The sequence below is a fragment of the Schistocerca piceifrons genome, chromosome 8 (genome assembly GCF_021461385.2).
Source record: "Schistocerca piceifrons isolate TAMUIC-IGC-003096 chromosome 8, iqSchPice1.1, whole genome shotgun sequence".
Lineage (NCBI taxonomy): Eukaryota > Metazoa > Arthropoda > Insecta > Orthoptera > Acrididae > Schistocerca > Schistocerca piceifrons.
Window position 1 is genome coordinate 407,491,831 of NC_060145.1, and position 13,174 is coordinate 407,505,004.

Consider the following 13,174-nt stretch of genomic DNA (forward strand, 5'->3'; position numbering starts at 1 on the left):
CAGGTCAGTTGGTAGATCACGTGGGTGCTTTCACACGTGGCTCTGCCTTTGATCGTGTACACCTTCCGGGTTACAGGACTGGAGTAGGTGGTGGTGGGAGGGTGCATGGGACAGGTTTTACACCGGGGGCAGTTACAAGGGTAGGAGCCAGAGGGTAGGGAAGGTGGTTTGGGGATTTCATAGGGATGAACTAAGAGGTTACGAAGGTTAGGTGGACGGCGGAAAGACACTCTTGGTGGAGTGGGGAGGATTTCATGAAGGGTGGATCTCATTTCAGGGCAGGATTTGAGGAAGTCGTATCCCTGCTGGAGAGCCACATTCAGAATCTGATCCAGTCCCGGAAAGTATCCTGTCACAAGTGGGGCACTTTTGTGGTTCTTCTGTGGGAGGTTCTGGGTTTGAGAGGATGAGGAAGTGGCTCTGGTTATTTGCTTCTGTACCAGGTTGGGAGGGTAGTTGCGGGATGCGAAAGCTGTTGTCAGGTTGTTGGTGTAATGGTTCAGGGATTCCGGACTGGAGCAGATTCGTTTGCCACGAAGACCTAGGCGGTAGGGAAGGGACCGTTTGATGTGGAATGGGTGGCAGCTGTCGTAGTGGAGGTACTGTTGCTTGTTGGTGGGTTTGATGTGGACAGACGTGTGAAGCTGGCCATTGGACAGGTGGAGGTCATCATCAAGGAAAGTGGCATGGGATTTGGAGTAGGACCAGGTGAATCTGATGGAACCAAAGGAGTTGAGGTTGGAGAGGAAATTCTGGAGTTCTTCTTCATTGTGAGTCCAGATCATGAAGATGTCATCAATAAATCTGTACCAAACTTTGGGTTGGCAGGCCTGGGTAACCAAGAAGGCTTCCTCTAAGCGACCCATGAATAGGTTGGCGTACGAGGGGGCCATCCTGGTACCCATGGCTGTTCCCTTTAATTGTTCGTATGTCTGGCCTTCAAAAGTGAAGAAGTTGTGGGTCAGGATGAAGCTGGCTAAGGTAATGAGGAAAGAGGTTTTAGGTAGGGTGGCAGGTGATCGGCGTGAAAGGAAGTGCTCCATCGCAGCCAGGCCCTGGACGTGCGGGATATTTGTATATAAGGAAGTGGCATCAATGGTTACAAGGATGGTTTCTGGGGGTAACGGATTGGGTAAGGATTCCAGGCGTTCGAGAAAGTGGTTGGTGTCGTTGATGAAGGATGGGAGACTGCATGTAATGGGTTGAAGGTGTTGATCTACGTAGGCAGAGATACGTTCTGTGGGGGCTTGGCAACCAGCTCAAATGGGGCGGCCGGGATGATTGGGTTTGTGAATTTTAGGAAGAAGGTAGAAGGTAGGGGTGCGGGGTGTCGGTGGGGTCAGGAGGTTGATGGAGTCAGGTGAATTGTTTGTGTATGTTTGTGTGTCTGTCGACCTGCCAGCACTTTCATTTGGTAAGTCACATCATCTTTGTTTTTAGCTCACCAGCCATTTGACCATCTTCTGTGTGGATGCACATACTGAGGAATCGGCAGTAAAGCCATGACTAATGAGTGTGACGGGCAATGGCACTATGAATACAGTGGGGGATAATAAGTTGCGAATGTGGGTCTCACGGCAGGTGTGACAGAGATAAGTCCCTGCAGTTGCACTATCCTCTGTATCCTCAGTGGCTCAGATGGATAGAGCGTCTGCCATGTAAGCAGGAGATCCCAGGTTCGAGTCCCAGTTGAGACACATTTTCAGCTGTCCCCGTTGACTTATATCAATGCCTGTATGCAGCTAAGGGTATTCGTTTCATTGTAACTTATCAAAATTGTTGGAGGAAATATACATTACATAACATTTTAAATGTAAAAACGGAATAAGTTCACCCACAATTTTCACTGACGGAACAGAACTCAGAACATCTGTGTCTACAACTATTAACTGGCAGACCACACTTACATACTTTAAAGAACTGGTGCCACTCATGTCTGTGGTTTCTGTGCATCTATTAACCAATGTAATTTTGAATTAAATATTGAACAGTGCCACATGTTTTTCTGAAGTGCCATCTAACCCTTTGACTTCATGTACACAAAAGTAAGTTCCTTGTTTTGTGAACTGACTGTAATGAAACAATGTCCACTACCTCAACACAAGAGAAAAGAGCGTTGTTGGCTGGGCGGCCCCACCTGGGGTCAATTGGCCACCTGGTGCAAGTCTTTCTATCTGACACCTGTTTGGGGAATTGCGTGTCTCTGTGATCAAGATGAGATAAAATGATGAGGACAACCTGAAGGCCAGCCCGAGTGAAGAAAATCTCCAATCCTGGAACTTGCAATCCAGAGGCTAACCACCAGACCAGTAGCTGCGAACATGTCTGACACAAAAGAAATGAGACTTACGGAGTAAATTTGTGTACTTATCAAATTAATAGCAAGGATTTTCATGTCGGAGACATTTGTATGTTGCTTGTTTTCATCCATTCCTTCCACTGTTCAAAATATTTCTCCATATTGTTTTCCTGAGGTTGCATAGGGGGCTCAAGAACACAACTGTAGTAAACTGCTTGTCCATTGCTACAGAGTTGGTAAATTTTAATGAAACATGTCACAGAGACAGGACACAGTTAAAGGCAGAAAAGGTTGCACACTAATATGTTATGACAAGTAGTTCCTTGATGTTGTAAGCAGTCTTGTTTCTTTTGTTTTGAGGCAGGACAAGTTAAACTGTAGCTCTAATGAATACACAAGATAAAATTCTAGCAAAGCCTGTGCCTTAGTTGTTGTATGTGCAGGCTAAAATATTCAAGAACTTAATTGAAAGTACATCATAAGTTTTATAGGGTAAGTACAGATAAAGTAATACTGTTACACATACATAAAACGAATCTGAGAGCCTACAGTGGACACTGAAATTGCTTTAGCATTCAGAAATTACAATAAGGCTGTGGACACATCTATGACAAAACTAAAATCGTCTCATACGTTCAATGGCCAGTAAAAGAAGGAAAGGAGTGGAGGAAGGAAATTACACTGCTTATCATGAGAATGAACTGTATATAATCTTAAAATTTGTACTTTATAGAAACAAACCTTCCGGTTCCTGCGATGAATCATTGACAACTGTGGCAGCACTTATGCAGTCCAACCAGCCTGTTAACTCATCTTCTGACTCCACTGCAAAGTAAAACACAGTACCTGGAAACAGGAAACACACACCTCAGACACAGGCAAAGGCATCAGATGATATTGAAAATTTCTGTATTAAGTATCTGGAAAGAACTAGTAAAAAAAAAAAAAAAAAAAAAAAAAAAAAAAAAAATCTCTCTCAACAGGAGTTTCATTATCAATAATGCTTTCACTGCAGTTCTCACAGTCCCTGAAGTACATAGTCCGTACCACAGAGAAGGTGACTGATTTTATATTCACGGAACCACTACTTCCACCTGTGATGTGATGCAGAGTGTTTCAACTACCTGCCGCCTTAGTATATTTTGAACCTCAGTTGTGAAAAGAGCAATGGAGTAATATGCAAACATTAAGGTTTGTTTCAAATTCAAAGTGGGCAAGAGTGCCACAGAAACTTTTGAAATAATACAATGTGTTTATGGTAGTTAAGCAATGAGTCATAAAAACATTTTTAAGTGTTATGCAAGACTTTGTGATGGCCGAGAGAGCATTGAATGTGAACAACGTCCAAGAACATCAGTGACAGTTTGAGTCAAAGAAAATGTTGAAAAAGTGGTTGAACTTCTTTGAAATGATTGTTGAGCTTCTACCAAGTTAATTCAGAAGCTCACTGGAATTCCTAAACCAACCGTCCATCATATTCTGACTGAAAATATGGGCAAAAAGAACATCTGTTGTCGCTTTGTACCCCACTCGCTCATGGACGATCAGAAACACTGCAGAGAAATGAAACAATTTGCTGATGGGGATTCAGAGTTCTTGTTGTGAATCATAACAGGTGATGCAACATGGTGTCTTTAGTATGAGGAACTTACAAAGCGCTAGAGCTTGGAATGGAAAGGACCAGAATCTCCGAAACCAAAAAAAGTCTGAATGCAGAAAAGCCACGCAAGACACTGCTCACAGTCTTCTTCGATTCCAAAGAAATTGTCCCTAAAGAATTCGCTTCAGAAGATCAAATGGTGTACACACATTATTACTTGGGAATTCTAACTCATTTACAAGTGAAGACTGTTTGGGCGAGGCCTGAATACTGCAACCAACGAACATGGTGTTTGTTGCATGATAATACTCCAGCACACTAAAGTACGAGCATACATCATTTCTTGGCCTCCAAAACGGTATCACTGCACTTTACCACCCTCCATATTCGTCAGATTTGGCTCTGTGCGACTTCTGGCTGTTTCTCAAACTGAAAATGGGGGGTGAAAGGATGGCTTTTCACATGATTTCCGATATCCAGGTGGCTATGACAATAGTCCTGAAGGCAGTTCCAACTGTTGACTATCAGAATTGTTTTGAACATTTTTTCCAACACTTACAGTTGTGTATTGACTCACAAGGAGACTATTTTGAATAAAAAAGGCATGTAAACTACAAACAACCAATGTCTTATTTTATTTCACATCAGTTACCTTTTCTGTGGGATGGGCTGTGAAAATGATCATGGTGGTGATGGAACAAGAAAATATGGGAAAATATTGGCAGGCATTACAAAATTACTGAACAACTATTATTGTAGTAATTAACAAAGCCTTCTACAGAATTAAAACAATTTGATTCCCATTTGTATGTGTGACAACCTGTTGGTGTCAGTTTCTTACTTGAAGAACAATTTGTTGATCGCTTTAACTGTAACAATAATTGTGGTAAAACAGAAAGATATATTGTTTAATTTTGAAGGTAATATTATAACCATTAAACCTTAGAGTAAAAAAATACGTGATCTACTTGAAGTGCACTCATAAATCTAAAAAATCTGAATTATCAGATGCAGCTGATATGCAAACTCCAAACCTTGGCTTTAAACACTGTATGGTGTGATTCTGTGAACAAAGGCTTTAATAATCTCTTATGGAGCTCTTATCATCAAGATGCTTAAACCACACAAAAGATGTAGTTAAATTATAAATTGCCCTTTGTGTAATGGTATGAGTACTGCTATACTCCACAACAAATTATAGTAGTGTTGTTTCCCCCCCTCACCCTCACCCAACAGTTTATGTCATGCAAAATAGCTGTTATGTCATCCCAAGAACACACATGGGGAAAAAAAGAAAAAAGGACATAAAAACTACAACAGATCTGATGAAGATACCTATTAACAGAAATTCAATGTTTGAAACTTATATCCTGCAGATGGCATCTTCTTCGCATGCTGTACCATAAATTCATCAAATTAGCCACCATGGCTCCCCCTAGACACAGCAAAATCTCAAAGATGATATTCTTACCAAATAAGTCACGCACAAATGTCATTTATTGCCTTACATGCAAGATATTCCCAAATCAAAACTGGCAAGGCTGTGAAAATTGTGTAATGAATATTCAAAAGAAGATTACCACCTCAACATGAGTGACCTGAAGTAACAGTTATTGTGATCTCTTCATTTCAGTGGGAATAATGTCCAGTAACCTCTGTGCTGAACAAAACACTATACAGTCACTTGAGAGCTATGTAATGGGTATCAATGAACTGTAGTAGGGCTGTTTTCTGCCAGGAATGATATTTCCACTTATTCATTCACTCTGGAGGGAGGTACACTTCTCATTTGAAATACACAATGTGGGCAAAAATTCACTGTCCTCATTTATGTTCATTTTCACTAGTTGACGAAATGCTAATTGCAGCCAGAGTTTGTGCTTCAGAATTCACATGATCTGCAAGTTGTACACATGAAAGTTTAAATAAATATGGAGAATTCAGCGAATGCACTCTTGAGACAACCTGACAGCAGGTTATGAAGCTTATGAAGCGAAAGCTTTATGCTCCATAACAAAGAGCCTTGAAATTCTGTGTTTTAAATGGATTTGAGATAATATAATCTCTTCACAATTTGTAATCAACATTTATACAGATATTTGAAGGGGACTCAATTGTGATAACTGGAAAAGCCTGTACTGACTCTAATAAACTTCCAAGCCATCACTGGGTTTGTAAAATGTGTGTTTTTAAGTAACTACAGCCATGGGATCCCACAGAAATTTTTCCAGGGCATCAAGATTCTAAAATAGCAGTTATTGATATAAATGAGTTTTCAGTTTAGAGTCATGCCATGCTTCAGAACAAAATTTATAATAATTTACTTTATTTCAGAGAATTGATTGTTATCCTTTTAAAATATGAATAAAAATTCTGTATATAGATCAGAGGGCAAGTCTGGTAGGCACATTATTAATGTACACTCCTCTACTGCATTTATCATTTTGTAATGTATCAACAATACATCTGTTTGTCCAAGGTAAAATTAGGTGTTAAACAGTAACAACTATAATGGGCATGTGTCCTGTGTATGTAAATAAACTCTAATTAACCTAGTCTTTATTTTTCGGCACAAAATTTCTTTGAAATATAAGGAGCTAATACAATACAATGATGGGTAACCAATACAAGACTGGAACAAGAGGTAACCTCCTCAGTGTATCTATAAATGCTCTTCTCCTATTAAGAGATCTGGTAACTGCTCTGTCCCAAGAAACAAAAATCCTTACACAATATTACATGAAATGTGACAGATCTGTCTTCCACTGGAACTGCTGTAAACAAAAAACTTGACACTAGAACAGAAACTCTGACCCAGATATCTGAGATTCTCTGCAAAAGCAATGATAATTAATGCTTCAAAGCTCATCTTAAAACATTTATGTACATCTACTACTGTTTGCTCCCTCTGCAAATACCGACAACCTATATAAATATATCTCTGTAATAAATACATATGACATAACTTCCTAGCATGAAACCCACGAAATGTCATTCAAGTCAAATGTATAATAATTGTAAGTAAAGCTATAAAACAAATTGTCAGTATCTATAGTGTATGACAAACAAGTCGGTTTTCATTATAGTAAAGTCACAGAATAATGGAGCACCTCACGAATTGCAAACATTGCACTTTACATCCCACAGTGCATGAAAAATGCACTTCCTATTGGCAATTATTTCCCAAAATGTGTTGCGCAGACAACAAATACAGATAAATCATCACTGGTAGCAGGAAATATTGGCATATAACAAACAAAACCTTAAGATTCCATGCTAAGTATCACTCATCATAACGCTGTACAACACTGCAGCCAAGTTTCTAACTGGCTTCAAATATGGCAACATCTTGGGCAGTCCATGTTGTTTATATAGGTTGTTGACAACACCAATTACAGTAAAAGAAATTACAGCAATACGAGTGTCATCTCTTACATATTTAAGATTGATCACTAGATGGTGTTTACTGAGACATGATGTTACTACTGTTGTGATATTACTGCTGTCATGACATTAATATTGTTTTAAAATTGATCATTTGTTATAACACCGGTGGCTCATAAGCTGCCTGTGCAGTTTCTTTACAGCCATTTTTTAAGAAACAATGTTGTGAAAAAATGGTAATTTTACACAAAGGCATACAATGGATAATTTTTTACCAATTTTCATACAGGCCTAACTCAACAACAATATTTTGAATTGCTTTGATCAACTTTTGGTAATCACTTGCCTCCAGACTAGCTTGTTTATATTTGGATTGGAAATTTTGTCTAGTTTCTGATTTAGTCAATGTTGAATTTTATGATGGTTGACCAAAATCAGTTGTTCCAAGCTATATGATAGCAGCAAACATGCCTTTGCCCTAGCCAGATTACATTCCCATATTTTATTTTCTCAGGCTTGTCTGACATTTGGCGTTACCCCCAAAGGCCTCACACTTAAAGTTCCCATCTCTGGCTGTAACCCTTCTTTCCATCAGTCCCTATACCAGTTCCAAACTGAACAATCCATTGCCCTCACCCACCTAATCCTTCACCTACACATCAACTCAGCCAATGAACACACCCGTCAACTCCTATCCTTAATAAAAGTCCTCAATCTTTCCTCTCCCACATCCACACCGGCTGTTCAGAGCATCCTCCTACAGGCCAACCGCAAATTAGAACAGCATGCCACCCTCCACCTTAAATAACTATCCAATCTCCTGGTTTCCCACCTCCGGAAAGGCAACTCACTCACCCTTCACAACCTTTCCAGCAAACCTCAACCTCCTCTCGTTGCACACAAACCCAGTCTCTCCCATCTACTCAGTCTCCCACTTCCAGCTCCACTCCCTCCAACACCTCAAAATTCCAATCACACAATCTGGAACCACAACACCCTAATTCAGTAGTTAACCTTTCCTCCAAACCTCTCTCCCAATCCGAAACCTCTGTCCTATCCAAAGGCCTCACCTTCAGCCCCACTCCCAGATTCAACCAAACAGCCCTCGTCAAAGATTTACTGTCCTACACTCGTACTCTCTGCTGGAAGTATCACTTTGCCACGAAGAAAAATGATCCTAATCCTACCCCTAATGATCCAACTCCCCACGACACTACCCAAATTGAACCCTGCCTGGAACAGTTCCGTCCTCCGTCACAGTGGGACCCACCGCCTCTTTTCCTCAAAATCATCCCCTCCGAACCTTCCAGGAATTTCTGACTTCCAGCCTTGCCTCTCAATCCTTCATAAAAAACCTTAATCCTACTCCCAACATCACCTCTGCTGAAGCCCAAGCTATCCGTGATCTGAAGGCTGACCGGTCCATCGTCATCCTTCCGGTGGACAAGGGTTCCACGACCGTGGTACTTGATCGTCGGGAGTATGTGGCTGAGGGACTGCGTCAGCTTTCAGACAACACCACATACAAAGTTTGCCAAGGTAATCCCATTCCTGATGTCCAGGAGGAGCTTCAAGGAATCCTCAGAACCTTAGGCCCCTACAAAACCTTTCACCTGACTCCATCAACCTTCTGACCCCACCGACACCCCGCACCCCTACCTTCTACCTTCTTCCTAAATTTCACAAACCTAATCATCCCGGCTGCCCCATTGTAGCTGGTTACCAAGCCCCCACAGAACGTATCTCTGCCTACGTAGATCAACACCTTCAACCCATTACATGCAGTCTCCCATCCTTCATCAAAGACACCAACCACTTTCTTGAATGCCTGGAATCCTTACCCAATCCGTTACCCCCAGAAACCATCCTTGTAACCATTGATGCCACTTCCTTATATACAAATATCCTGCACGTCCAGGGCCACGCTGCGATGGAGCACTTCCTTTCACGCCGATCACCTGCCACCCTACCTAAAACCTCTTTCCTCATTACCTTAGCCAGCTTCATCCTGACCCACAACTTCTTCACTTTTGAAGGCCAGACATACCAACAATTAAAGGGAACAGCCATGGGTACCAGGATGGCCCCCTCGTACGCCAACCTATTCATGGGTCGCTTAGAGGAAGCCTTCTTGGTTACCCAGGCCTGCCAACCCAAAGTTTGGTACAGATTTATTGATGACATCTTCATGATCTGGACTCACAGTGAAGAAGAACTCCAGAATTTCCTCTCCAACCTCAACTCCTTTGGTTCCATCAGATTCACCTGGTCCCACTCCAAATCCCATGCCACTTTCCTTGATGTTGACCTCCACCTGTCCAATGGCCAGCATCACACGTCCGTCCACATCAAACCCACCAACAAGCAACAGTACCTACATTATGACAGCTGCCACCCATACCACATCAAACGGTCCCTTCCCTACAGCCTAGGTCTTCGTGGCAAACGAATCTGCTCCAATCCGGAATCCCTGAACCATTACACCAACAACCTGACAACAGCTTTCGCATCCTGCAACTACCCTCCCGACCTGGTACAGAAGCAAATAACCAGAGCCACTTCCTCATCCTCTCAAACCCAGAACACTGTGACGCATTCTATGTGAGAAGGACCAGCAACAAACTGTCCATTCGCATGAATGGACACAGGCAGACAGTGTTTGTTGGTAATGAGGATCACCCTGTGGCCAAACATGCCTTGGTGAACGGCCAGCACATCTTGGCACAGTGTTACACCATCCGGGTTATCTGGGTACTTCCCAGTAACACCAACCTATCCGAACTCCGGAGATGGGAACTTGCTCTTCAATATATCCTCTCTTCCCGCTATCCACCAGGCCTCAATCTCCGCTAATTTCAAGTTGCCGCCACTCATACCTCACCTGTCATTCAACAACATCTTTGCCTCTGCACTTCCACCTCGACTGACATCTCTGCCCAAACTCTTTGCCTCTGTATATGTCTGCCTGTGCCTGTATATGTGTGGATGGATATGTGCGCGTGCTCGAGTGTACACCCGTCCTTTTTTCCCCCTAAGGTAAGTCTTTCCGCTTCTGGGATTGGAATGACACCTTACCCTCTCCTTTAAAACCCACATCCTTTCGTCTTTCCCTCTCCTTCCCTCTTTCCTGACGAAGCAACCGTTGGTTGTGAAAGCTAGAATTTTGTGTGTCTATTTGTGTTTGTTTGTGTGTCTATCGACGTGCCAGCGCTTTCGTTTGGTAAGTCACATCATCTTTGTTTTTAGATATATTTTTCCCACGTGGAATGTTTCCCTCTATTATATATATATATATATATATATATATATATATATATATATATATATATATATATATAACAGATAGTGATTTTTCATTACCTCCAGGTGGTGCTGAATTCTTGCAAAACTAGGTTTTTGATGTAATAACATAGGCCAGGAAAAAAAATGAACACAGAACTGGTTCAAATGCATGCAAAAGTATATAAATTTTAAAGAAAAACTTTTGAGAAATGATAAAACAATTTACATTAATTTTTTTCATTACTTCTGAAGAAACTTAAAAGTGGCTTGTGTAGTATAAAAGCCACTATTCATTGTTTGTATGTGACACCTGAGTAACAGTCAGAGCAATGCTTGCCTGTATGGTATATCTTGAAAGCAAAGCTCTTCGATTTAACTTCTGTAGCAGGTGCTGCAGTAAACCCTGGTAATGACACCATGATATCCGCATGTGCTGCTTCACGTGAACGGAAGCCGTAAAAGACCGGTGTTCGGAGCACACACCAAGCCCGCACCCATGCAGCACCAGCACCTCCTTGCCGGCACCGACGCACCAGCCATCCTGATTTTTCAGCACCCACAGTAGCCTCAGCTGCAGGTATGTTGCGACGTCCTAGTAACAATTTTAGTGAATGAAGAACATCTTAAGAGTCAATATGAGACTTCATTTCCATTTGTTGATAGAAATGAGCCCTACTGGGAAACAAGTGACATTCTCCTAACCATTACTATTAACAAAATTTCTGGCAACTTAAATTCAACAAGTAAACTCAAAATTTATGTATCACAGATCCATAATTTTCTCCTCCTCAAATATAATAAACTAGACCTGAAGTCTACTACTGAGTTATTCAACATAATTTATTGTTCTAAATAATTTAGGAATAAAGGTAAGAATTTACCGAATAGCATAGGCAGATGGACGGAAGGACAGATGGACGGACGGACGGCCACGCACGCACACGCACGCGCACACACACACACACACACACACACACACACACACACACACACACACACACCTGCCTGTACAGCCCCATTGTGCCATCTGAATACCCAATGCTGAGCCTGCAGTTCGGCAAGTAGACTCGCATGAGGGGTATATCGGATGGAGTAGGTGAGGGGATAAATGAGGTGGGAAGTGACAAAAAGGAGAGGATTTTATAGCCAACATTTGAACAAGACATTTGGTGAGGCAAGATGTCAAGTTTTTGACAGTGGTAGCATTGATAGCATACATGTGTAAACAAGATAAAAGATACACATTCAGATGAATGCGCAGCTTACTGTTGCAGCACCTTTAATACAGACACTAATGAAAAAAGGAACCCACTCACGCACTCCAAAAGTAGCGTTACGCTAGCAAGTAAGACAGCAAAAACGTTAAAACGACTAATTATTGTAAAATTTAGCATGCTCACTTTAGAATCCAACATGACAAACTGGCTACGTTTATTTTTGACTAGGCCCTCTATAATTTTTGCCCCAGGTTGCAAATATATTTTTCCAAACAAACAACATGCAGAGATGTGGAAAACTGAATAGCTGCTGAGCAAAGGTAACAAATGGAGTTGTATATACACTACAGCTAAATTAATATAATCATCAAAAAGTTTTCACTTCTTACAAGTCAACTATGAAATTGGACAATATCAAGTTAAAAATGGTTTACTCACTTGACAACAACAAATTCCTCTTTTTCTGTGTTCTCGGACTAAGCACGGGCAGAGGTATACGGGGCTTTGTTGGAGGTGCTGGTTCAGATGGTGTATTTGAAGAGTGAGTATTTTGCAGTGGAAGTGTCTGTGTTCTTTCGGTATTACTGCTTGAAGGTACAGACTGAGCACCTGGAGGAAGAGGAATGATGTCTCTTGCATTAGCTGTGGTATGCTCCACAGTGACAGCGGCAGAAGATGAAGGTATGGTGCTGTTTCCTACTTCTGACATTTCCGATCTGCTAGAGGAGGGAGAAACAATTTTGTTAATCAACTGATCCAGAAAAATATACCAAAATGTAAGGATAAAACACTTATTTTACAAAGATGTTTATTATAACCTTGCTTTTGGAAGACAGTAACCCAAAATACCAAATACAAAGTGCACATGCAGGCAAGTAACAAAAACAAACAGTCCACACAAAGTTAACTATCATAAGTCATGACACTCCTAAAAGAAAGTGGTATAAATTTAGAAAATTTGACAAATATTATATTGTATGTGAAACCAGCGAGCATAATTAGGCAAGAGGCCTTCCTTTAATATCAGATACCTGTGACATCCCAAATAAGCAACAGAAACAATAATTAACACACACTGCAGAAAATGTATGGGAGTTCTGAAATGTTATAGTTAAAAATTTTATACTTAAGAGGTGAAGTTCCTCAGCCACTGTAAATAAAATAATTGAGGCAATAAGTACAGCAACTGGTCACTTTTACATGAAGCTGATTTCTGCTAATACCACACCACTTTCATGTGACAAAGCTTACCAGAAGGTGCACATTTTCATTAAGCAATGAAATTTATGTACTGGAGGGTGCTAGCACTGAACTTGAGGCTATAACAAAATATTTCAGTGCAGCACAGCACAAAATGGATAAATACACAATGAAAATAATTCTGAAAGTAGT

At 41.1% G+C, this 13,174-nt stretch overlaps 1 protein-coding gene across 3 annotated transcripts in view; it reads right to left on the bottom strand.

Moving 5' to 3' along the window:
* LOC124712507 (connector enhancer of kinase suppressor of ras 2) overlaps positions 1 to 13,174 on the bottom strand; it is a 119,333-nt gene that overhangs the window by 54,348 nt on the left and 51,811 nt on the right. For 2 of the 3 annotated variants that reach the window (XM_047242814.1, XM_047242812.1), the window contains exons 9-11: positions 12,221 to 12,501; positions 10,903 to 11,157; positions 3,041 to 3,145 (exon numbers count right to left, since the gene is read on the bottom strand). In XM_047242814.1, the coding sequence (XP_047098770.1) occupies positions 3,041 to 3,145; positions 10,903 to 11,157; positions 12,221 to 12,501 (641 nt within the window). The remainder of the gene's footprint in view (positions 1 to 3,040; positions 3,146 to 10,902; positions 11,158 to 12,220; positions 12,502 to 13,174) is intronic. The other variant, XM_047242813.1, reaches the window with a different exon arrangement.